Source organism: Mustela nigripes, chromosome 4, assembly GCF_022355385.1.
Source record: "Mustela nigripes isolate SB6536 chromosome 4, MUSNIG.SB6536, whole genome shotgun sequence".
Taxonomy (NCBI): Eukaryota; Metazoa; Chordata; class Mammalia; order Carnivora; family Mustelidae; genus Mustela; species Mustela nigripes.
In genome coordinates this window covers 92,058,706-92,082,697 of record NC_081560.1, presented here as the reverse complement: position 1 = coordinate 92,082,697, position 23,992 = coordinate 92,058,706, and the positions used below count along the sequence as shown (strand labels likewise).

The 23,992-nt window shown below is 44.0% G+C and overlaps 1 protein-coding gene across 4 annotated transcripts in view; it reads left to right on the top strand.

Annotated features, from left to right (window-relative positions):
- LOC132016059 (contactin-associated protein-like 3) overlaps positions 1-23,992 on the top strand; it is a 170,557-nt gene that overhangs the window by 121,345 nt on the left and 25,220 nt on the right. For all 4 annotated transcript variants that reach the window (XM_059397084.1, XM_059397082.1, XM_059397083.1 and 1 more), the window contains 5 exons: positions 5,833-6,033; positions 9,236-9,392; positions 15,227-15,354; positions 22,415-22,585; positions 23,504-23,722. In XM_059397084.1, the coding sequence (XP_059253067.1) occupies positions 5,833-6,033; positions 9,236-9,392; positions 15,227-15,354; positions 22,415-22,585; positions 23,504-23,722 (876 nt within the window). The remainder of the gene's footprint in view (positions 1-5,832; positions 6,034-9,235; positions 9,393-15,226; positions 15,355-22,414; positions 22,586-23,503; positions 23,723-23,992) is intronic.

Here is a 23,992-nt window from a genome sequence, read left to right as displayed (position 1 = left end):
TACGTAATGGGCACTTGTCAAGGCATCCTGCTGTGCTTTTTATGTTTGTGGATTTGTTTGGAATTTCTGTTTCTTTTGCCTCTGTTTTCCTGTAACAGCCTCTGTCTCAGCCCAGTCAAACACCTCCCTTTTCAGTCAGATGTTCAACTGAGGTGTTTGGTCACTCATGCTCACCCCTGAGAGCTGTGCTGCGGGCTTCCAGGGGCCACACTGAATTTGAGTAAGAAGAGGGAGAAACATCTCCCGTTGACCTTCAGACTAGAAAGGGGGACAGATGTAATTCAGCTCACTGAATATATTATGACTATTATAAGTTTGCATTTGCTATTTTAAATATAGGCATACCTCATTTCCTCATTTTATTGCATTTTGCTTTATTGAACTTGGATTCAGATCAAAGGGATTTGCTTTTTTTTTTTTTTTTTTAAACAAATTGTAGGTTTGTGGCAGCCTTGGGTGAAACAAGTCTACTAGCCCCATTTTCCAACAGCACCTGCTCACTCAGCATCTCTGTGGCACATTTTGGTAATGCTCACAGTATTTCTAACTGTTTTGTTGCCATCATATTTGTTATGACGGTCTGTGATCAATGATCTTTACTATTGGGGTTGTTTTCAGGCGCTGTGAACTATGTGCGTCCAAGACTGTGAACTTCATTGGTAAATGGCTCTACCGACTGGCCATTTCCTCACGTAGGTCCCTCTCTGTCCTTGGGATCCCTATTCCCAAGACACAGCAGTACTGAATTTTAGCCAATTAATAGCCCTACAGCAGTCTATGTGTTCAGCTGGAAGGAGAAGCTGCATACCTCCCACTGTCAACCAAAGGCTAGACATGACTAAAGCTTGGTGAGGAAGGCATGTTGAAAGCTGAGGCCTCTGATGCCGGTTAGCCAACTTGTGAATCAAAGGAAATCTCCTGAAGGAAATTAAAAGTGCTACCTCAGTAAACACATGAATGATAGGAAAGTGAAACAGCTTTATTGCTGATACAGAGAATATTTAGTGGATAAGAGTTCCAGCCAGCCATGCCATTCTCCAAAGCTGAAGGCCCTCACTCTCTCTGGTTCTGTGCAGGCAGAGAGAGGGGAGGAAGCTGCAGGCGAAGCCTGACACCAGGAGAGATCCGGGCTTGAGGTTTAAGGAAGGAGGCCACGTCCATGGCACGAAAGCACAAGGCGAAGCAGCACGCTCTGCCATGGGAGCTGTAGCAAGTGACCAGGAGATCCAGAAGATCCGAAGATCGAGATCATTCCCAAAGGCGGCTACGCTGACCAGCAGATTTTCAGGGTGGATGCAAGAGCCTCCCACGGGAAGAAAGTGCAATAGAGGACTTCCAGGCTAGACAGAGGAGTCAGTGCTACCTTCACAGCTTCCACGGACAGCCTGATCCACATTTAACAGCAGGAGTTCACACTAATGACTGAGTGGACACATAAAACTACACTTAGTATGACCTATTAAGTGACAGGATGACCCTCTGAAGCCCCAGGAGAAGGCTGTGAAGTAGCTACACTTCTTGGGGGTGTCTAGTTGTGTCTCAGAGCATTGTCTTATGTGGAGAAATATTAAAGTAAATCATGCAAAGCTCAAGGCCTCTGAACTGTGACAAGAACGGCAGCCCTTGTAAGGGCCCTAATGCAAATATTGATCCGGAGGGACCCAAAGGGGTGGGGCTGAGACAGCACAGAATCTAGGCCTCTCCCAGGACCCAGGGACAGCCTGCTGCAAGGAGCCATCCCTCTCCTTGGTGAAACACAAGCATCCAATCCTGGGCTCTGGCACATGGACAACATGGCAGGGCCGGTGCCTCCTAGGTCTAGGGCAGGGGCAGATCAGAGCCACTGATTGTCTCCCTCTGGCCCCCACTGGACATTCACAGCAGCTGCTTGGCCTTCCCAGCCCTGTGTGCACATAGGTGCCCATCATAGCCCATGATCTGGTTCTATTTTCCTGGGAGTGTTTTCCTTTGAAATCCAGGATAAGACCCAGGTGCATGAGGCACTCTGGAAAGGTCATGGGCCTCAGTGCTCTTTGAGAACTTGAGCACCTCAGAAAGCCTAGTGGCCACACTACCTGGTGACGTGGCACAGTTTCCTAAAGTTGGGTGAGTGGGTGTTCCCAGGCTTCCCTTCCATTTTCTGTGCAGCAGGAGGATTGGGCTGTGAGACAGATGGGAGCCACCTGCTGTGGTGTTTCCCTCTGGATTGTGATGCTGCGGAGTCCTGAGAAGGGTTGGGGCTGTCCCACCCAGAACACAGTGTTCACGTCATCTTGGTGACTCCAGGGACACCTGCTAGTCTTCCCATCCCTCTGCCATCCTGTGTCACTGTGAGTGCCCGTCCTCCACTGATTCTTCTTCTGCATGTCCCACCACCTCACATGTTGCCTTCCTCCTCGTCTTTGAACTCGAGCACCCACTTCCCATCAGAAGACATGCAGGCATCTGGCTTCATTTCCGAAGAGGTGGTGTTGGACCCAGATTGGACTTCATTTCAGGCATCTGTCAGAAAGGGGATTCTTGACTTCCCTTACCTGGAGATCAATGTCCATCTCGTGAGGGACAGACCAACCACCTACACAGGCATCGGGGTTTTTACAATCAAGCCTTTTTTCTTCTTTTTCCTTGGGGAGATGAAAACGAGCATAGCAGACACACCTTGGGTTCACATTTCCCTGACCGTGGAAAATACACATTCATTTCCTTTTCCCCATTCGACCACCTGCTTTCCCTTAAAAGATGCCTTATATAGTTCAGAGATACAATCCACAGTGTACAAAGTGTTGCAGGTTGCCAAGTGGATATAATTTGGCAAAATAAAAAAGAGAAACTAGGGATGCCATATGATATGGTGAGTCAGTGTTATTTTTTTGTATCCTGCGTATCACACCAAAGTGTCACATTAATGTAGGTTGGTTTGCCCAAGCGAATGGGCCAGGAGCCCTGGTTAGCCTCCCTGCTCGTGTGCAGACAAGAGGCTCTGCTGAGCTGGAGAACGTGATATGATGGGGCCTCATTTAACAGTTCGAAAGTCCTGTTTTAAGTTTTCCCCATTACAGTTAATTTCCCCCTATCTCGTTTGTGCTCTGTGCTACAGTGCATAACAGTGAAGTGTCTTTCCATCATGCTGGTCCCTTCAGTTCCTTGATCTGTCTCCTCATCCTCAAGAGCTTCCATTATATTGCCTCTCCAGGGTGCCTTCCCAGCTACAGTCGGAAACCTATGAAAATCCCACGTTGTGCCACATCGAGGAAACATAACAAGCCCTTGCTGGGGCCTTGCAAGTGATACTTCTAGAAAGGACAAGATTGAAATTTCTCTTTTATTCAAAGGCAGCTTGGAGATTCTTTGAGATTTCCCTTCTCTCCACTCAAGCAAGAGTTCTCTGATTACACTGTAACATGCATGACCATGAGTCCCTCACAGGGCCACGGGCCTGTGGGAGCCCCTCAGGCACAGCGTTTCTCTTTGTGCCATAAACCATGGACATAAATGACCCTCCAGCGTTAGAACCCATGAATCCCCGAGCCCAGCCCCTGGCTTCTCCATCGGTGCTCTTACCCCCTTTTTTCTGGTGGAAGAAACCCTCACCGGGAATGTGAGTAGGTGACTGGAAAAAATAACACCAGGTCCGTTTAAGAAATTTTCCAGGAAAATGTTGGAGTGTAAAATGTCTGGTGAAAACATGATTAAAAGGGGGAGAAAAACCTGTGGGATTCAAGTTGCTATGGGAACACTCAGAGCCCCTTAAACGAGTGGAGAGAGGGGATGATCTATGAAGCCTTTTCTTCCTGACTGACTGACTGACTGACTGCGTTAGTCATGCTGACTCACAGTCTGCTCCTGTCCCTGCTGGATTTTGCATATTTGATGGTGTTTTTCATAGGCTTCGAGCTATGACCCCTGGGCGTTCTCTGCTCTGGGTCTCTGACTGTATTAAATGGGTCCATGAGCTCCAGTGGGGCTGTTAGGTTTTTCCTGGGGCGGGACAGGGAGGGCTGGGTGGGGAGGGCTCTGAGGGTTCCTGGTAACATCGATTTGATTTTTTAACCTTCTTTAGGTCTTAGCCATTAAAAGTAATAAGAACAAACCTCATGTGACTGTTTCCAGCCAGTATAATTTGGAAATATGTCGACCGATCGTGTCTGTACCAGATGCGTGTTCCAGAGGAAGTTATATGTGATTTGATGTTATAAATGAAGTTGGGTTAGGACCACATGAAGCCAGCCTTTTGGCCCCGGAACTATGGCCCTTTCACACTGTGGGAGGAGCTAGGTTTTGGGGGAAGGTAGAAGAAAGGGGGCTCTTTCTCTTCTGTTTTAAACACCATGGAGTGCTCATCCATTGTTTTAAAATCTCTTTTAAAAATATTGGTAGTCAATGGAACAGAAACAGGTCAGAATTTGCCAGCAGACATTAGTGTGTCATGTTCCTGACAGGAATGGTTGTGTTAGCAACTCCAACGGGCGCCTCATTTAGGGCTGAGCACTGAATGAGATGCTGACACACGATCAATTTTTGTCAAAAATACTGACTTCCTATCGTTTTGCATGATCATGTGAGCTGCTTATTCCCCTCATGTGTCTCTTATGCATTTCTTTGATTACCACAGGAAAAAATGCTCAGTCCAGTGAAGAGTAATATGTATATTAATATAAGGGTATATACACACACAGTAACAATTTAGATTTCTTCTTACAGTAATGGAAAGATATAAATTAAGGGACAAAATGTTTTATTTATAACTTTGAATATTATAATACAGAATTTTAAGAATTGGCTGCTTGACAATGTTGGCTGCATTCAGGGTAAGACGAATTCCAATAGAGTCCCCATTCCTAATAGTTTAACAGTGTCTCTTATGCTGACTCCAACACTAAAGAGACCTGATAGCTACAAATATTAAAACCCTAAGACACATGAAAAAATGTTCATCATCACTAGCCATCAGGGAGATTCAAATTAAAACCACATTAGATATCACCTAATACCAGTTAGAATGGCCAAAATAAGTAAGACAGGAAACAACATGTGTTGGAGGGGATGTGGAGAAAGGGGAACCCTCTTACACTGTTGGTGGGAATGCAAGTTGGTGCAGCCTCTTTGGAGAACAGTGTGGAGATTCCTCAAGAAATTAAAAATAGAACTTCCCTATGACACTGCAATTGCACTCCTGGGTATTTACCCCAAAGGTACAGAGGTAGTGAAAAGACGGGCCATCTGTACCCCAGTGTTTATAGCAGCAATGGCCACGGTTGCCAAACTGTGGGAAGAACCAAGATGCCCTTCAACAGACGAATGGATAAGGAAGATGTGGTCCATATACACAATGGAGTATTATGCCTCCATCAGAAAGGATGAATACCCAAATTTTGTAGCAACATGGATGGGACTGGAAGAGATTATGTTGAGTGAAATAAGTCAAGCAGAGAGAGTCAATTATCATATGGTTCCACTTATTTGTGGAGCATAACAAATAGCATGGAAGACATGGGGAGTTAGAGAGGAGAAGGGAGTTGGGGTAAACTGGAAGGGGAGGTGAAACATGAGAGACTATGGATTCTAAAAAACAATCTGAGGGGATTGAAGTGGCGGGGGGTGGGAGGCTGGTGTACCAGGTGGTGGGTATTATAGAGGGTACAGATTGCATGGAGCACTGGGTGCGGTGCAAAAATAATGAATACTATTATGCTGAAAATAAATAAAAAATAAATTAAAAAAAAAAACAACAACCCTAATTCAGATAAAGGAGACTTCTGACTTTCACATTATGTTTAACTGCTCTAACCTAGTCACAGTCCCTGTCTCCCTCCCAACCCTGTTTCTGCCCAGAGGACACCACCTGGACCTCGGTACAGCACAATGGCTCCCAGCTGGCCAAGGTCAAAACCTCAAATGGAGAAAGCCCCCAGCCCGTGTTTTTCAAGTACACAGCCAGCCCCGACCAGCTCCAAGCCATCATAAACGGTGCGGACGACTGCCGACAGGAGCTGGTCCTGCGCTGCAAGAAGTCGAGGCTTTCAGCTGGCCATGGTGAGTAGTGGGAGTCCCTCGCCATCGCGGGCTGCCGTGCCCACCAGTGGCAGGGGCCTGACCCAGGTGCCCATGTCACGATCGGGGCATTACAGAGATGCTTTTCCTCGGAGCAAAGAGCGAGGTCCGAATGTGTGGCTCCTCGCTCAAAGTGGAGAACGAGGTGGGAAGTCTCTTCTCGACTCAAGTGGGTGACGGATCAGTGAAAGCCCCTCACGAGGCCGTGGGACGCCAGGTGCTCAGCCACCACGAAGGGCGGCCACGCCTCTGAAATGTTTGGTCTTAGATAGATAGGAGACAGCACGTGGGCTCAGTTATCCAGAGATTCTTTGTCATGGGCTGAGTGGGATTAGTCTCTCGGTCATTATTAATAGGGAGCCTTGTCGGTGTCATGCAGCTCCTCTCACACGGCACACCGGTTAGTGGCTCATTCTTCATAGCACTTCTGTTCTTGAAAATTCTATTTTTGGTTTCGTATTTTCTTCCTCTGAAATACCTCATTTTGTCAGAATGGTCGTCAGGGTCCTCTGAGCTCAGGGTCCGAGCCTGCCGCTCAGCAGCCCCAGGGTTCATCTCCCCAAGACTTTTGTGCTCAGACACTGACCTTGCTGGGACTGAACTGCACAATGTCGATGAAACGTGTGAAGCAAATGCCGTTCGTTGGCCTCGCTGTAGCGTGTGGATGCGTGGTTTGTGCTGGGGGCTTAGTGCTCGTTGTGTAGTTCATGCTGGGGGCTCAGTGCTCGTTGTGACTGGGTTCTTGCCAAACAGATGAGCGAGCTAAACTGCCTTGCTCCCAGGATGGAGAAAGCAGCCTCTGGGGGAAGAACTCAGGGCGGCTTGGGCTGCTGGACCAGGAAAGAGGCGAAGGCAGAGCGGTGTAGACGCCAGCCACTAGCAGGGTTGGAAAGCAAAACCCCCTTGAATCTGGGAGCAAACTTGTGCACGCTGGCATGTGGTCTGTGCCACAGGCTGGACACGCGGCCCGGGTCAGTAGAGAATCCCCGCACGGAGGGCAGGCCTCTCCCTATCTGATTCACAAGGGATTGCTCGGCTGTGCTCCCTCCCACAGCAGTAAATAATGCAGCCACAGCCGCGACCAAACCAAGGCTTTAACTGGGGTTGGGGTGGAGATGGAATGAGGGACGTCATAACTACACAGGCTGGAGGCAGCACTTGCGTGGGCTGTTGCTGCAGAACTCGCACAAACCTCGTTTAGATGGACGCAGTCCAGCCCGTGATCCCAGCAGCCTTTTATTACAGTGTGGGCGAGGCCTAAACACTGCCACCTGACACTTAAAGGGCTGCACTGCTTCACGGTGTGTCATCCATGGGCACGAATGGACACAAGGAGCCTTCCCCAGGAGCCCTCAGTGGAAGGTTATGTAGTGGGAAGCCACCCTAGGCAGCGACTGGGAGCTTAAGAGTGTCATGGAGCCGACTGGGAACGGGAGTGTCAGAATCGAGTTTTCCCCCCAAGAATTCCCGTGTTCAAATCCTCGGTTGTTAACAGGTCCCCGGGGTTTATTGTGAGAGGGGAGAAGGTAGAGCCCTGGCTCCTGTGGTGTTCTGGGTGGTTGCTGGGGAGCCATGGGCCTCAGCTCGTGTGAGGGCCCTGTGGCCTTTGCCTGCAGTGGTTGGCAGGTCTCTGTGCTGTAGACGGTTTCGGGGGCTGTGGTTCTGGGGGCCTAGGAGGAGCTTGAGGTCGGCAAGTGCTGATCCCAGGACACTGTTCAGTCTCCATGCCCTGAGCGTTAAGGTCCCTGAGGATTGCCCTTGTGGCCGGAGCAGAGAACAGCCAGCCAGGGGCTCGGGTGCCGGAGGTGTGGGGAGCCCTGTTCCCTTCCCTTCAGCCTCTTCTTCCTCTTCACCTTGTTCTTAATGATCCTTCTGCAAACTCTCTGGATTGCTCCAAGAAACCTTGAGCCAAATGCATTCTGTACCTTGTACAACACTTGCTGGCTCTTACTTGATAGAGGAAATGAGAGATTCAGATGTAAACAAACAATTGTGCATCTGTGGGCAATGATTTCTTTGCTCCTCCATCTATGAAAAGAATGTTGAATAATCCTGTGTTTAAAATGGTGTTTTCAAAAAATATCTGTTGAGTGGAAAAGATCTTCCACCCCCTACAGATAAGTTTTCAACACACTGAGGGGAAAAAACAAACATTGCTGACATTGATTTCTTGGCGCACATTCACCCAGCGGGCCTGCAGTGGGTGGTAGTGAGTGCGGCCCGTGTGCGCCCACTGGGAGGCTGTAGGCAGCAGGTGAAGGCTCATTGAACAGGGAGCCGTAAGGAGTGGTGGTGGCCAGAAGTTAGGGAGAAGGTGGGACATGTTCCAGACTCCCGGTGGGGGCCGGGTGGGACAACCTGAGGGTCTGAGGGAGGGAGCATGCTGAAATGGACAGGCATCTTCGCGGGCGGCTGATGGAGGTCCCTTCCATTTCTCCTGCTCTGTCTCTCTCTGTTTATGAGGCACTGTTCCCCTCCACCCTCCTGAGGACCCTCCTTCCCTGTCACCCTGACCCTGCACGTCTGTCCTGGGGCCTCAGCAGAGGACACAGTCTAGCAGAGCTGAGGTGGCTTTTGGCCCTGTTGGAGCATTTGAGCATTGAGCTAGACTGGCCTCAGTTGTCCAGAGCCCAGGACCCACCTCGGGCACGAGGGAGGCTTGTCAGGCCATGTCTGTGGTTTCCAGATACAAAGCCAACGTGTCAGTACAAAGTCTTCCAGCAGACTTGGAAGACATGACAGGAGAGTACCAGTGTTTTCGTCCAATAGATAAGAAATCCGTATTTTGTCTCATAATACTACATCTTCCAATGGCTCTCAAACAGCTTTTGGATGCAGTGTACAAATTACTCTGGTTTTTGTTCGTTCCTTTTTTTTAAATGGCAGTTCTTTCAGTGTTGTGTCCAAATAAATGATGTCATTGGAGTCCTCAAGAGAAATGTGTAGATATCATGCCTAAATGAGTTAGGGACATCTTGCTCGTTTTCTAATAAAAGTAAAACATATGGTGAGAATGTACGTCTAGATGTGGAAATATGTCTTAAACCTTTGGAAGTCCTCTTAGAAAGGACTCTGTTGACCTCTGCTCATCTGTGTTTTAGACAGAGGGGAGTAAAGGACTGTGCTGGGGAGGCAGACAGTGGGGGGCAAATTAGGCGTCACCTTTCTCATACTTGTCTTTCAGATGGAACCCCAGTGAGCTGGTGGGTTGGAAGAACCAATGAGACACACACTTACTGGGGAGGTTCTCTGCCTGGTGCTCAAAAATGTGCTTGTGGATTACAGGGGAACTGCCTTGATTCTCAATATCACTGCAACTGTGATGCCGCCCGGAATGAATGGTGATTTCCATATGATTTCCCTGTGCAAACTGTAATTCTGTGTTGCTTAAACTGTGTAAGTTAGGCAGACATTGGACAAGACAGTTGTATAAAGAGAATAGATTAAAGTATTCCCCAGCCAGTTCGAGGTGTAAGCTTTGATGTGTATAGGGTAATTAATCTGAGGACTGAGGCGTTAAGGTAGCTAATTCTGCTTACCTGTGAGTAACTAATCATGTCCATTTTATTTTTTTCCTAATAAGACAAGATAGGAATACCAGATTAATCTTTCCCATTCACTGAAAGTACCATTATCAGAGTTCCTACCGTTAAGTTTAACCTGATAGATATGATGACGGCACCGTAACCAACCCCGGCATGCTTGCTCACCTCCCTCACTGCCAGCTGCATTTTTAAATGGCCTCATAGGGGAAATAAAACAGGGTCTAGGGTGCATAAAAGGGGATTATGGGACACAAACCTCTCCCTGTCGCTGGAGGTCTCAGAAGGCTTCCAAACCCAGAGAGAAGGTGGAAAGGGAGCGATCTTCCAGCTAACCCCCCAGGTAGCAAGAAATAACTCCCTGAAAACACACCTCCAAAGACCTGCCCTCACACAGATCCGGAGTTCAAATTTACACGGTCCTTGGATTAAGTTAGTGTGGCCACAGGTCAGCAGAACCATGGCTCATCATGGAAGTATGTGACATTCTTGCTAGAGGCCCGCCCTCCTCGAGAATTCCCACAGATAAAAATCCCACCAAACAGGAGCTCACAATCAGGGCTAAACAGCCCCAGGGGACAGAAGTGGGAGGCAGAAGAAACCACGGAGTAAACAGATGCCCCAAAATCCCAGATCACGGATACCTTAAGAACATCAGATAAAATAAATGTGTGAGCTGTTGGAAAAATAAGGCCTGGGATTGATTGAGAAAGCAACCAGATACTATCAACAAAGGTGATGGCAACTTACAAAAGAACCGAGTGAACATTTAGAAATGAAAATATTCTCATTGAAATTTAAGACTTGTCAGGTCAGATACTAGACACACGGGATCAGAACACTGGTGAAACAGAAAATGAGTGTGGATAAGTGGCAGGGGCTCTAGGCCAGGGAGACGGGCATGGGAGGAAAAAAAGGGGGGACAGGGAGGGGAGAACTGGGGTCAGAGTCAAGTTTCAACAGAGGAGACTGGCGATAATTAAGGGCCAACATAGCTAAGAAGTGGCCAGACTTGAGAAAATACTAGGATACCAGGCAGGATAAATAAGAGTAAATTCATCTGTAGAAGCAACATGCTGAAATCAAGGAAGATTAAAGAGAATGTGAAAGGGAGCAGAGGTGACCAGAAGGTGTCAAAGCAAGGACTGTTGGAGCCAGGCAAGACCCCCTCTGTGGATCCAGCAAAGCCTGCAAGTGCCAGCACTCCCCTCACTGTGTAATAGTAAGTACTATAACTGTCCGGTTCCAAGTGTGTCCCCAGCCAAGATACAGGGACACCCAGATGGACAGACAGACACAGAAGAAATACACCACCAGCCGACTCCAGAAGACAAAGTTTCAAGAATGTTTTCAAAATGAACGTGGGTGATCTGGTAAGGAGAGTCCCAGACGCTAGAAGAAACATCGAGGAAAGAGATGTGTAAACTCAGAGGTTAACAGAAACACAAGAGGCAAATATGAGACACCAGTCATGTGTCAGGCGTGTACCATACAGAAACAGGAGGGAGCGATCCTGACCAGGAAACAAAATGATTGTGATCACAGAGGACTACAGCCAGGGTTAGAAATAAGAATATGATTGAACTTAGAAACTTGTTTTGTAGAAGTTTGTCAGCATTAAACAGCTCATAGTGCACGCATTAAGATTTCAAGTTTAAGCACTGAAGAATAGAAACAGTGTAATATTCAAATCCAAAGAGGGAAGGAAGGAAAAACAGGATTTTAAGAAAAGTTAATTCAAAAGAAGGTAGGAGAAAAGTTAAAAAGGAAGAGGAAAACAATGAACAACAAAATAACATAAGAATATTATGAGTAATGAGGCATAATAAATGTGACAAAAATAGCCATTTAAATGCAGCTAGGTCATTTTGAATTAAAAATAAGTATATCTTGTTTGTACACCTAAAAATGTTAAAAGCAAAATCCTAAAACAACTTAGCAAGCAAATGTGCACAGAAGTAATTAAAGTTTAAAAGTATTTTTCTTTTTTTTAAAGATTTTATTTATTTGACAGGGGGAAAGGGTGCCTATGCCCATAAGTGGGGGGGAAGGGCAGAGGGAGAGGCAGACTCCCTGCTGAGTGGGGAGCCCAGCGACTTGGGGTTCATCAGAGGACCCTGAGATCATTCATGATCTGAGCCAAAGTCAGATGTTCAACCATCTGAGCCACCCAGGCACCCCAAAATTTTGAAGTCGTAATATAGAACGATTAGTATCACCATATCATGATGCTTTTTAATTTTACAAAAAAACCCCTAATAATCCCAAACTTGTATGTTTCTAACAAAAATGACTCAAAATGTAAATAGAAAAATAATTGTCTGAATTGAAAGAAGGAAAATAAAAAGCAACCATCGTAAGGAGAGGTTTAGACATATATCTGTTAGCAACTGGTAAATCATGCGGATGACAATTATTAAGGATACAGAATATTTTTATATGAAATCAACGGCTTGATTTGGTAGGCCCTGAAAATTACAGAATATATAATTTTCTCAAGCACACATGGCACATTTTTACAAACTGATTTTCCTAATGTTTCATAAAGCAAAACCCCAAAAAGTTTATAGTAGTTGTTTTGCTATGGACAGTTTCTCTGATTACAGGACATTTAGGTTAGAAGTGAATAGCCGAGGGACGAAAGTATAGGAGGCATTTCAAAGCCACAAATGATTAGAAACAAGGAAATGAAGATGACATTATTCATAGAAAATATGGTTGCCTACCAGAAAATCCCAAGGATAGACAGAAATATTATTGACATTAATGAGAATTTAGTAGGGCTATCCGCTGAATCTTAGAATAACTGAATTCCTACAAAGAGCTTATTTCCATTAGAAAATATCATGAAAACCACTTGCAAAATCAGCATGAAGACGGTAGATCCTGGAATAAAGATAAAAATATGCAGAACTTTTACGTTTTATTATGAGATGATAAGAAGATGTATTGAAATGGAGATATCACATGACTGCCATGAGTAGGAAAAAATCAGTATTTTCTTGATTCCATTTCATTCCAACGCCAGTCATTTGCTGAGTGTTTGGGATGGTGACGCACTGGGAAGATGCACGTGGGAAAGCAGTGGTCCATGGCGATCCTAAAGGTGGAAGCAAGGACGGGAGACTGGTCCCCTAGGACTTGGAGCATCAGGGGACCACAGGCTCCGAATGGAGGGCGTTTGCTGACAGGATCAGCGAAGGAAACAGCACAGCCCGAGAGCGAGCCCAGGAGCTTTCAAAACAGGGAACTCTGGGCAGCAATGGTTCCATGGTCCCCAGGCTCCCTTTCTCTGGAAGAATTAGGAAACGTGATAGCCAACCCAGTGTTTGTTCCCTGCAGCCTTTCCCAGAACTCAGGAGTCGCGGTGGGCTGTGTTGCACCTGTGAAAAGGTGTTCTGCGAAACAGCCAGCGCTAGAAGCGTCTCTAGAGCGCCAGGAACTGAAGACCAAGAGGAAGTGGCCTTGGAAGTCCCGTCATTGAGTGCTCGTCATTGAGTGCTCAGAACCTACGGTGAGAGTCGTCATGCCGAGAGAGCAACACTCCCAGCCTTCGGGAAGAAGAGAGAAAGATGGAGAGGCAAGAAAAAACCTGAGATGTAACTAAATTCGGTGATTTCCAATGAGTCTGGTGACCCTGGCAATGAATCTTGTCCTTCATGAAGTATGGGCATTTGGGAATGACCTGTGCTGAGAAAGAATTCTCAGTTCTGAGCTGTTTAATATTTCCTCAGGCTCAGGAAGTTACTTTGCAAACAACAGAATCAAAAAAGAACGTATTATGATATTTGCCTTAACACACACAATTACCCATTATGATTTTCTTTAGGTTTTTTTTGCAGAGCTCTCTGTGCTTTGTCATTGCTAAAAACAATTAAAGTGTAGCTTTTCACTACATTATAAATGTAGCTTTTAAATGGTTCTTTAAAATTCAAGGTTACTCAATGAATAACTAATGAACTTACATTTTCCCTCTAGATGTTCTACCAAAATAGCAATGACAGGAATGAAAATGCTTATTTGTAACATTTCCTGATACTTAACACCAGGAATTAATTTTGATGTGTTAGCCCCACATTTATAACAAGCATTTTTTCAGACTGACTTCCCCCATGATCCACGCCACCTTCTGGCTTGTGACTGACCACCTGTCCTGGTCCCAACAAACCAGGTGTTCCATGTTTGGGATGATCTGACTGTGTGCTTCCAAGCACAGAAATCGCAGGGCCTCAGCCTGATAAAGCTCTGGGATTTTGTTCTGTCTGATTTTTGGAAACCATCTGATTCCAAAAAAATTGTTTCTGAACTTCAGGATATTTAATTCAAAGTTTTGATATCTTGCTAATACGCACTGGCAGTCACTTTGTTACATTATTAAAGCAAAATAAAAATGCTAATAATTTTAAACTTCCCAACTCTAAAGAATATTTTTGATACCTCAACAGAATTGGAATGATTAACTATTAAGTGATGCAGGGTCTTTTTGAAGCAAAGCTATTAGACTGAACCATTTGAAATTGCTGGTTGTTTTGACTTGCAAAAATGTCAGTTTCAGATGCTTCCATTTGTATACATCAGAGCTAGTAGGGGCTTTATAATTGTTAGAAACCAAAACTTCCTAGGTTCTACACAGATGCAGGGCACCTGAAGGATAGAGTAGACACACTGATATTTGTTCTAAATCCAAAGCACATATGTAATTGAAGCAGGATGTAAAAATGTGAGCAGCTCACAAGGTGCAGAAGAATCTTCTTTCTTTGCCCAGAGCGGTGGTTGGTGGCACAGCTAGCTTCCTACCAGGACCTCTGGCTCTAGTCCGGTGTTGGTTACATTGGAACCATAGATATTCTGTCCCAAATATTCACTTATGTGATTTTATTATATTACAATTATATTTTTGTCATTGTTTATAATATCCACTAGATTCCTTGGGGACACTGATGGTGGGTCTTATGCCCATGCCCCCAACATGCAGGACCTGGCAAGGAGTCGCTGTGCACCAAATGTTGGCTGAATGAACGGATAGTGACAGTCACAACGAACTCTTCCTCTGCATTACCCCACGCATTAATTTTAAGAGCACATTGTATCATACCTTCAGTTTGGTTTAATCAACCTCCTTCTTCTTTCTTTCTTTTTTAATGGATGGCATCAATATGTAAGGAAATGCTTAGGAACCACGATAGGAATTTTAGAAAATTGAGTTAAAAAAGAAAAATCTGGGAACTGAAAACCTAAATCTTTTCAGTTGGGTGGTTTGGTTTTGTTTTTATAATGAAGTCAGGCAGATGTTGTGCGTGTAAGTTTTGCATTTAACCTCACAAGGCGGCCAGATGGGGAAGGGCCACGAGCTGCTTCATTGCAGGGAAACATAACCTCATACTCGCACCGACGGTGATGATTTCAGCCTTGCCCGCTGTTATCTCTATGGTCACACAGACAGACAAGGAGCTCCAATCCTCAGACTTTATTAAGTACGTTACTATGTCAGAGTTCAGAGGAACCCTTGATTTCCTTATTGTTATGTATTTGCAAATTTAGCTTATCATGTCTTGCGCTGCAGTAAGAGACTATTTGCTCCTTCTTTGGATGTGGTTCAGAATAACGCTAACGTGGTCGTATTTGTTTTGTAGGACCAGCGACACAGTAGTCCTTTCCCATAAGGAGCACCTGCCAATCACTCAGGTTGTGATGAGAGACACAGGGCGACCACATTCAGAAGCAGCTTATGCACTGGGGCCTCTGCTCTGCTCGGGGGACAGTAAGTAGTGGCAAGAGGAACTGTCTTGACCCCTGGAAATGCATGTCAGTGTTTTAGGAGACATGTAGCTGCCTGAGTCCGTAAAAACATTCTCTATGCTAATACTCTACATCTCATTGGGAATGTGTTAACTTACAAAAGAAGTGTATATCAGCGTTCTGCTTGAGAAAAAAATGAGGAATATTGTATTACCTTCGGAGTGTGTGTCCTCTGTGTAGTATTTGAGTTGGACTATTGCTGTGAATGTTGGTGGGGTGATTTGAAACACTGATCACCCAGTCAGCAAAATCTAGTGATTTGATAATAAATTAATTGGAGTAAGTATTGGCTGAGTGCTGAGATGCCTAAAACTGGTAAGATACTGAGAAACGGGGTGACGGAAGCTATCACGTGCCTGTTTCTTGTCACCCTCTGACAGTTGGCGAACCTCAATGGTCCTAACTGTCTTCACCCCTCCCACTGCATGTGGATTTCTCTGAAGACTTCCCGCTCCCAAACTAACTGAAATCGAGCGGATCCATTCTACCTTTAACTTACTTCTTTCTAATCCCTTTTGAATATATTCTCTTCAGGCCTTCTCCATCACTCCCTAAAATCTGCCTTTTCCAGGCGTCAGTAAAACTCCAACCCGGCTAAACTTGCACTCTGCTCTCAGGTGGCATCAGACCTGACCTTGGTATCCTGTCCTCATTCACCCTGATTCACGTCTTTGTTCAGCTGCCAGCTTACCTACAAAAGTCTGGGTTTTCCCTCCTTCCTTCCCTGTGTCAGTGGCATTATCCTGTTGTGGTGCCTCCAGCCTGTGTCCTCAGCCCTCCATCTCTCTGCTCTCCAGAGATGAGCTGTTCCCACATTGAGGTCAATGATTCTGCCATCTCTATACCCCAGGCCATCTCCCTGCACTCCCACCCCTGCCACCCAGCTGCTTAGGCTGTACCTCTCTGCCTCAAAAGGCATTTCAGAACAGTTTGTCCAAAAGAAGGAAAAAAAGTGTTTCCATGACAACCTTCCCCAACTCAGGGCATGGCAACTCCATTTCCTTTCGCTTAGACGGAAAACGTAACAGCCACTCACAACTTCTTTCCTCTCTTAACACACATCAGACTCATCCACAAATACAAACTGTATTGCTTTGAATTTCAAAACCAGATCCAGCGCCCCCCTCCCAGTGGCTTGACTGGCCTGCTTGCAGCTGCTTCTGCCCACTTAGCGGAGACGCCGCAGAACGGCCAAAGGGAAAATTCAGGGCACGTCAGTCCTCTGGCCCAGACTCTCCAGTGGCACTCGTATCAGAGCAGAGACCAAAATACAACATCTACCAAGGCTGCGGTGGCCAACCCTTCCTGAGGTCGCATAGGAGATGTTGCCATGTGGAGAAATCCTGGCATTTCTGAGCCTTGCCATTCAGAAAAAGGAAGTTTCCTACTTCAGATGACAAAAATATTGAGAGGTGGATAGTCACAGTGTAAAGAACATATGAACATGCCTTGACGGATGATAGTATGAAGAATTGTTCTTCCCACTCATGACCTTAGACAGCAGACCACACTCTGTGTCCAGATAGGACAAACTAAGCACGCCCACCTCATCTCTCACATTATTGCCCCTATGAAACCTGGGCAGAATGCCTGGAATAGTTATCTCAGGGCTCTGGGAAGCCAGGAGAGGCAAGGAAGAGAAACCAGAAGGCATCATTTACTTTTCCCTCCAGCATCTATCAGTCAACCCAGATGTGGGCACTGGGTCACAGACAGAAAGGTTCCAGGAGAAGCCCTTGAGCCCTGGCTAGAGGCCAGAACAGAAAGTTCCTAACTCTCAGGGAATGCAGGAATCCCATTTCCCTCTTTTTCTATCCAGGCAGACCCATGACTATAGCAGCAGAAGCTGCCCAGGGAACGCACAAGAGCCAGGACTTTAGAAGGGGACTTTTGCTCTGCATAGGGCGGCTGTGGTTCAGAGATGGTGGGAAGACTCCTCTTATTTTTGTTTTCTTCCTCCACTCACCCATCGCTTGGCAATGGACCAGGTACAGTTGCATAGGAGAACGTTATAGAGCAGTCTCAGTTGAACCTGTTTTCCAGTTCCGTGACTGACAAGGGAGACCAGGGAACCAGAAAGTACCTGGAAAAGCAGAGGGAGGCAGCCATTCAGGAAAGCATACTATATGTTGTTTATGAAGTCCTGGGATCATCCCAGAGCAACACTTGCATGGATCCGGTCCTAATTGTAGACCAAAGAAGTTGAGAACTGAACGGAGAGTCAATAACCCAAGACCCAGGCTGGCCACTGGGTTGTGCACTAGTGAGGCAGAGTTGGATCATGCTGCAAAGGCTTTGGAAACTGGACTGGCATTAGAGACAGCCCACAGAAGGCAGGTTGCAATGTGTGGCCAGATACTAACTAGGCCAAGAACCTGCAAAAAAACCTAAATAAATTAAAAACAAAAAATAAAATTTGTATATATGTATATGTGTGTGTGTGTGTGTGTGTGTGTATGAAATCAACATGCTTCACAACATTTAAACAAAGCCCAGAATTTATTAATATAATATTTAAAATTTATAGGAAGTCATCCAAAATTACTTAGCACAAAGAACCAGAAAAGTCTAAGCTGGCTTAGGAAAATATAGTCAACAGATACTAATGAATTGATAAAGAGTTTAAAACAGCTATTACATAAGAACTCTAACAAGTGATCATAAACACTTTTGTAGCAAATAGAAAAAGAACATTTCACCAAAGAAATAGGATATCCAAAGAGCTAAATGAAAACTTTAGAACTGAAAAATATAAAACTGAAATAAAAGATGTCCTGGGTGGACCAAATAGTAGATCTGAGATGAGACAGTCAGTGGCCTTAATGATGGGAATGACTCATCTGATCAAAAGAAAGAATAAAATCTAAAAATGAACAGGGCCTCAGGGAACTCTGAATCAACAACAAAAGATCTAACATTCGTGTAATTAATTGAGCAGACAGAAGAGTGTGCTGAAAAAAAAATTGGAAAAAAAAAAAAGGCTGAAAATTGTCCAAGTTTGGAAAAAAACAGACTTGACAAGTTGAATGAACTTGAAACAGGATAAACTCAAATTCACCTCCAGACACATCATTATCAAACTGCTGAAAACAAAGGCAATGAAGAATGTTTTGAAATCAACCAGAGAGAAGAGTGATGAATCATCTGTAGGTGAACTCCTACTCATATGGCCGTGACTTTCTCATGGGAAATATGGAAGCCAGGAAAGAAGTGGCAAAACATTTCTCAAGGGCTAAAAGTAAAAAATTGTCAATCTGGAATTCCATATTCAGCAAAAACCTCCTTCAGGGACGAAGATAAAGAAATTCTCAGATGAAGGAAAGCTAAAAGCATTCCTTACCAGAAGATACTTTAAAAGACTTTCTAAAGGAAGATTCAGACAGAAGGGAAAAGATATCAGAAGGAAATTTGGGACCTCAGGGGTATAAAATCAGCATGAGAAATGGTAAATATCAGGGTACATATAACAGACTATTCTCCTGTTGAGTTATTTTAAATATACTTGTGGTTGAAAGCAAAAAAATACATTATTTTATAGAGCTCTTAGTTTTTACAGATGGCATACATTTGGCAGGAATCAATAAAAGGCACTCAGTAAACTGACAGAATTGTTGGCGAGGTTTTGACATATGAGTCCAAGTGGTTAAAATGTAGATTTTGAGCAGACTCTGAAAAGGTAAGTGTATATATTGTCACTCCTATAATAACCAACCAAGGAACTGCTATAGACAAACAAAAATAGAATACTAAAAAATATTTAACCCCAAAGGAGACAGAAAAGAACAAAAAAGATTAAGAAACAGGAAAAAATAATAAAATGATAAAACTAAATTAAACTTGTCAACATTTATATTTAATATGAATGGTCTAAACAAACCAGTCAAAGGACAGATGGTTATGACTCAATTATGTACCTTGTACAAGAAACTCACTTTAAATATAATGATATCACAAGTTTAAAAAGAGAGACAGGGAAAGATATACTACACAAACACTAATTGAAAGAAAGCTGGAGTTTCTGTATTAAACTTTTTGCTTGAAAGCATAGAAAATTAATAGATACAAAAAGCGATTAAGAAGACATGAGAATCTTAAATGTGTACACTGATAACTGAGCTTCAAAGTACATTAAGCAACACTGACAGGATGGAAAGGGGAAGTAGACAAGTTCATAATTATAATTAGAGAATTCAGTACTCCTCTCTCATTAATCTTTGGAACTAATGGGGGAAACAAGCAAAGTGTACATAAAATCTAATGTCAACACAAAGCAACCGAATTTAATTGACATTTATGGAACACCCCACCAATAGTAAAATACACATTCTTTTAAATTGCACATGGATATACCATATTCTGTGTCACAAACAAATGAGTGCATATCAAATAAATCACACAAAAACACATTCCTGACATAAATGAATTAAACTAGAAACAAAGAACAAGAGAGTGAGAAAGTCTCCAAACACTTAGAAATTAACCACCAGGGCGCCTGGGTGGCTCAGTTGGTTAAGCAACTGCCTTCGGCTCAGGTCACGGTCCTGGAGTCCCGGGATCGAGTCCCGCATCAGGCTCCCAACTCCATGGGGAGTCTGCTTGTCTCTCTGACCTTCTCGCCTCTCATGCTCTCTCTCACTGTCTCTCTCTCAAATAAATAAATAAAATCTTAAAAAAAAAATTGAGAAATTAACCACCAAACTGCTAAATATTAAATGAGTCAAGGAGGTCTCAACAGACATTATAAAATATATTGATCTGAATGAAAAGGAAAATACAGCATATCAAAAATAGTGGGAGGCAGTTATGTCAGTGCTTGGAAAGATAGTAATAGCATTAAATGCTTGCGTTATGAAAGAAAAAGATCTCAACTGAATGATTTAAGCCTTTACCATAAGAAATTAGAAAAAGAAGAAAAAATAATTCAAAATAGCAGAAGGAAGGAAATAATAAAGATAAGAGAAATCAATTAAAAGCAGAGATCCATAAAAACAAAATATTTATAAAAGAACAATAAAATAGATAAATCTCTAGCAAAATTGTTGAGAAATATTACCAATATGAGTAGTAAAAGTTGGAGTATCATTACAGACCCTACAGACATCAATAGGATAATGGCATACCACAAACAACTCAGCACATGTCAGTTCTCCAACGTAGTTAAAACAGACTAATTCCTTGAGAAATACTAACTACTAAAACTCACTCAAGATAAACTGAACAATTAGTAGAGACCTAGAAGTATTGACGGAATTGAATTCAGTCAGAGATGACTTCACTGGTGAGTTCCACCAAAGAAGAAATAACACCATGTTTACACAATCTTTTTCAGCAAATAGCAGAGGAAATTCTTTCCAACATTTTATGAGGGCCCAACATTGCCCCGATACCCAAACTAGACAAAGAAAATGCAAAAAAAAAAAAAAAAGAATTAAGAGAGAACTATGCATCATCACAGACACATATGCAAAAATCCTCAACTACATTAGCAAAAAATCCAGGAACATTTAAAGAATAATACACCATCGCCAACTGGTTTACTCAGGACACAAGGCTGACTCAGTGAAGCTGACCCTGGAACAACATGGGTCTGAACTGGGCAGGTCCATTTATGTGCAGATATTTTTCAATAGATACAGTACCATGCTGTAGATGTGTTTTCTCTTCCTTGTGATTTTTCTTAATAATATTTTGTTTTCTCCAGCTCACTGTATTGTAAGAATATAGTATATAATACTATAACATGTGAAGTGTGTGTTAATCAAATGTTGGTGCTTCTTGGTAAGGTGTCCAGTCAACCTGTCCAGTAGGCTATTAGTAGTTAAGTTTTTGGAGGGTCCAGAGTTACATGTGAATGTCCAGCTGTGCAAAGGTCAGTGCCCCAAGCCCCTTGTTGTTCAAGGGTTGACCATATTTGGAAATCAATCTATGTCATCTACCATATTAACAGTTTAAGGAAGAAAAATCACACCAGATGCTTTTTTTGCATCAATTGATATGAACACGATTGTTTGAATTACTATGATTATATCATGAACTAACATGATACATTCATATCAGATACCACTCACAATAAAATTCTTAGCAAACTATGAATAACAGGGAACTTCTTGATCCTAATAAAGATTATCTATATACGGACAGCTGGCAGCATGGTTACTTGTGAAAAACTGAACCCTTTCCCTGCAGGAGTGGGCACAAGATAAGGATATTCAATCTCACCGCTTCTTTTCTGTGACATCAGTCGCACTGGACATTCTAGCCAGTGCAGTAACCGAGGAAGGAAGGAAGGGCATCTAGGTTGGAAAGCAGATACACGTGTGATCGGCAGACATGTTTAGAGCAGCTCTGTTTGTGAACGACCGAAGCTAGAAATCACACTGACTTTCTCCAGTGACAAAGAAATGGTGGCCTGATCCACAATAAGTCATGGCAAAATGAATAAACCTCGAATTCTACTGAGTGAGAGAAGCCAGCCTCAGAAGTTTACCTATAGTGTGATTCCGTTTATATGACACTTGGAAAAGGCACAACTGTAGATCACAATGACCAGGGCTTAGGGGCAGGAGGAGGATGTGACTGTAAGAGAACAGCCTGAGGGAGGAGGGGAGATGGAGCTGTCCTTTATCCTGATTTTGGTGGTGTTTTTACAACCCTATGCGTGTGTAAAAGTTCATCTAACTGTATGTCCCCCCCAAAGTCAATTTGACTTAATGGTAATCTATAAATAATATCGTCTTCTAAGAAACGTAGGGTATTTCCAGTGATTATCTGTCCACTCAGTTGCAGTCTTGTCCATCTTAATCCTTGAAAGAGTCACTCTCTGGATATTCACATCGTGGCTGTATGTTTGGAAAAACCCCCAGATGAAGGCTCACATAGATAATGAATGCATTTAATAATGGTAAAAATGGCAATAATGGTAAAAAAAATTGCTAGAAATGCAAAATATGGTTGTTATTCTGTTTCCTTGCTATCGTCACTGTCTTTTTTTTTTTTTTTTTTTTTTTTTTTTTTGGAAACAGATTCATTTTGGAATTCCGCTTCCTTCAACACTGAGACCTCATACCTTCACTTCCCTACGTTCCGGGGAGAGCTCAGTGCTGACGTGTCTTTCTTTTTTAAGACGACAGCGCCTTCTGGGGTGTTTGTAGAGAACCTGGGGATCACAGACTTCATCAGGCTAGAGCTGCACAGTGAGTAGCCCTCTGGGCAAAGCCACCAGGCCTCAGTATATAGCAATAATCCTTCTGGGAACCTAATTCTCAAAGTACTGCTATGCTTTCTTCATCACTTGTATTCCTTTAGTACATACTAGAGTTCTAATACCTTTTTTAAAAAAGATTTATTTATTTGAGAGAGAGAGAGAGCAGGGTTGGGAGGGGGGAAGAGGGAGACAGAGTCTTAAGCAGACTCCACACTGAGCATGGAGCCCAGTGCAGGGCTTGATCCCATGATCCTGAGATCACAACCTGAGCTCACACCAAGAGTCGGACGCTTAACCAACCTTACCACCCAGGAGCGCCTAAAGCTCCATTATTTTAAATCCTTATTTTTAATAGAGAGGAAAACAGTGATTCACAAAACATACAGCAGTCTGTCCAATTCTGTGCTGCCCTAACTGTGTGTGCAATAAGGATCTTTTAAACGAAACTGGTCCGATAACTACTCCCTAAATTGCAGAATCATTTCATGTAATTGACTCGCTACATTGTTCACGCATGTATGCAAAGCTCGGTTCCTTACTTCAAAATTTCATGGAGGACTTTTTAAATAAAGCACATGAGGATTCCACCCACTTTGAAATAAATTCACTGATATATAAGAAGGCAGGTCACAGGCCAGTTTCCCTCTGGTGGGGAAAGATCTCTACTCCTTAAGGATTAGCAATATGAGCATTCTCTGAGGAGGAATAGGGTAAAATGGATTTGTTTTTCTTCCCTCAGGACACACATTTCTGTTGCCCTCCTAGCCAGCTCAGAATGACATTGGTCGGCAGCAGTGTCACCGTCCGCTTTCATAAGGAGCGTGTTGTGGTGCTGCCCTCCTGTCTCTCGAGACCGAATTTCCTCCCTGCAGAATGAGCCGAGCTACTCTCCTTTCTGTGTTTGCAGCTCCTGCAGAAGTGACCTTTTCCTTCGATGTGGGGAATGGGCGATGTGAGGTCACAGTGCGATCTCCTACTCCCTTTAATGACAACCGGTGGCACCACGTGAGGGCCGAGAGGAACGTGAAGGAGGCGACCCTTCAAGTGGACCAGCTCCCCAGCAAGACGCAAGCCGCACCCGCGGACGGCCATGCCCGCCTGCAGCTCAACAGCCAGCTCTTCGTGGGTGAGTGTGGCTGCCCTCTGGCTGAGCCGTGCTGGTGGACATAGAAGTCGCGAGCCATCCAGCCATGATGGCACCAGGTGCACGCGGCTCCTGTCAGTACCGGGGACCAAGAGCTCCAGCAAGAGTCGGGCTCTCTTTCCACAGATTTTTTTTTTTTTAATTTATTTTTTTATTTTTTATTTTTTATTTTTTATAAACATATATTTTTATCCCCAGGGGTACGGGTCTGTGAATCACCAGGTTTACACACTTCACAGCACTCACCAAAGC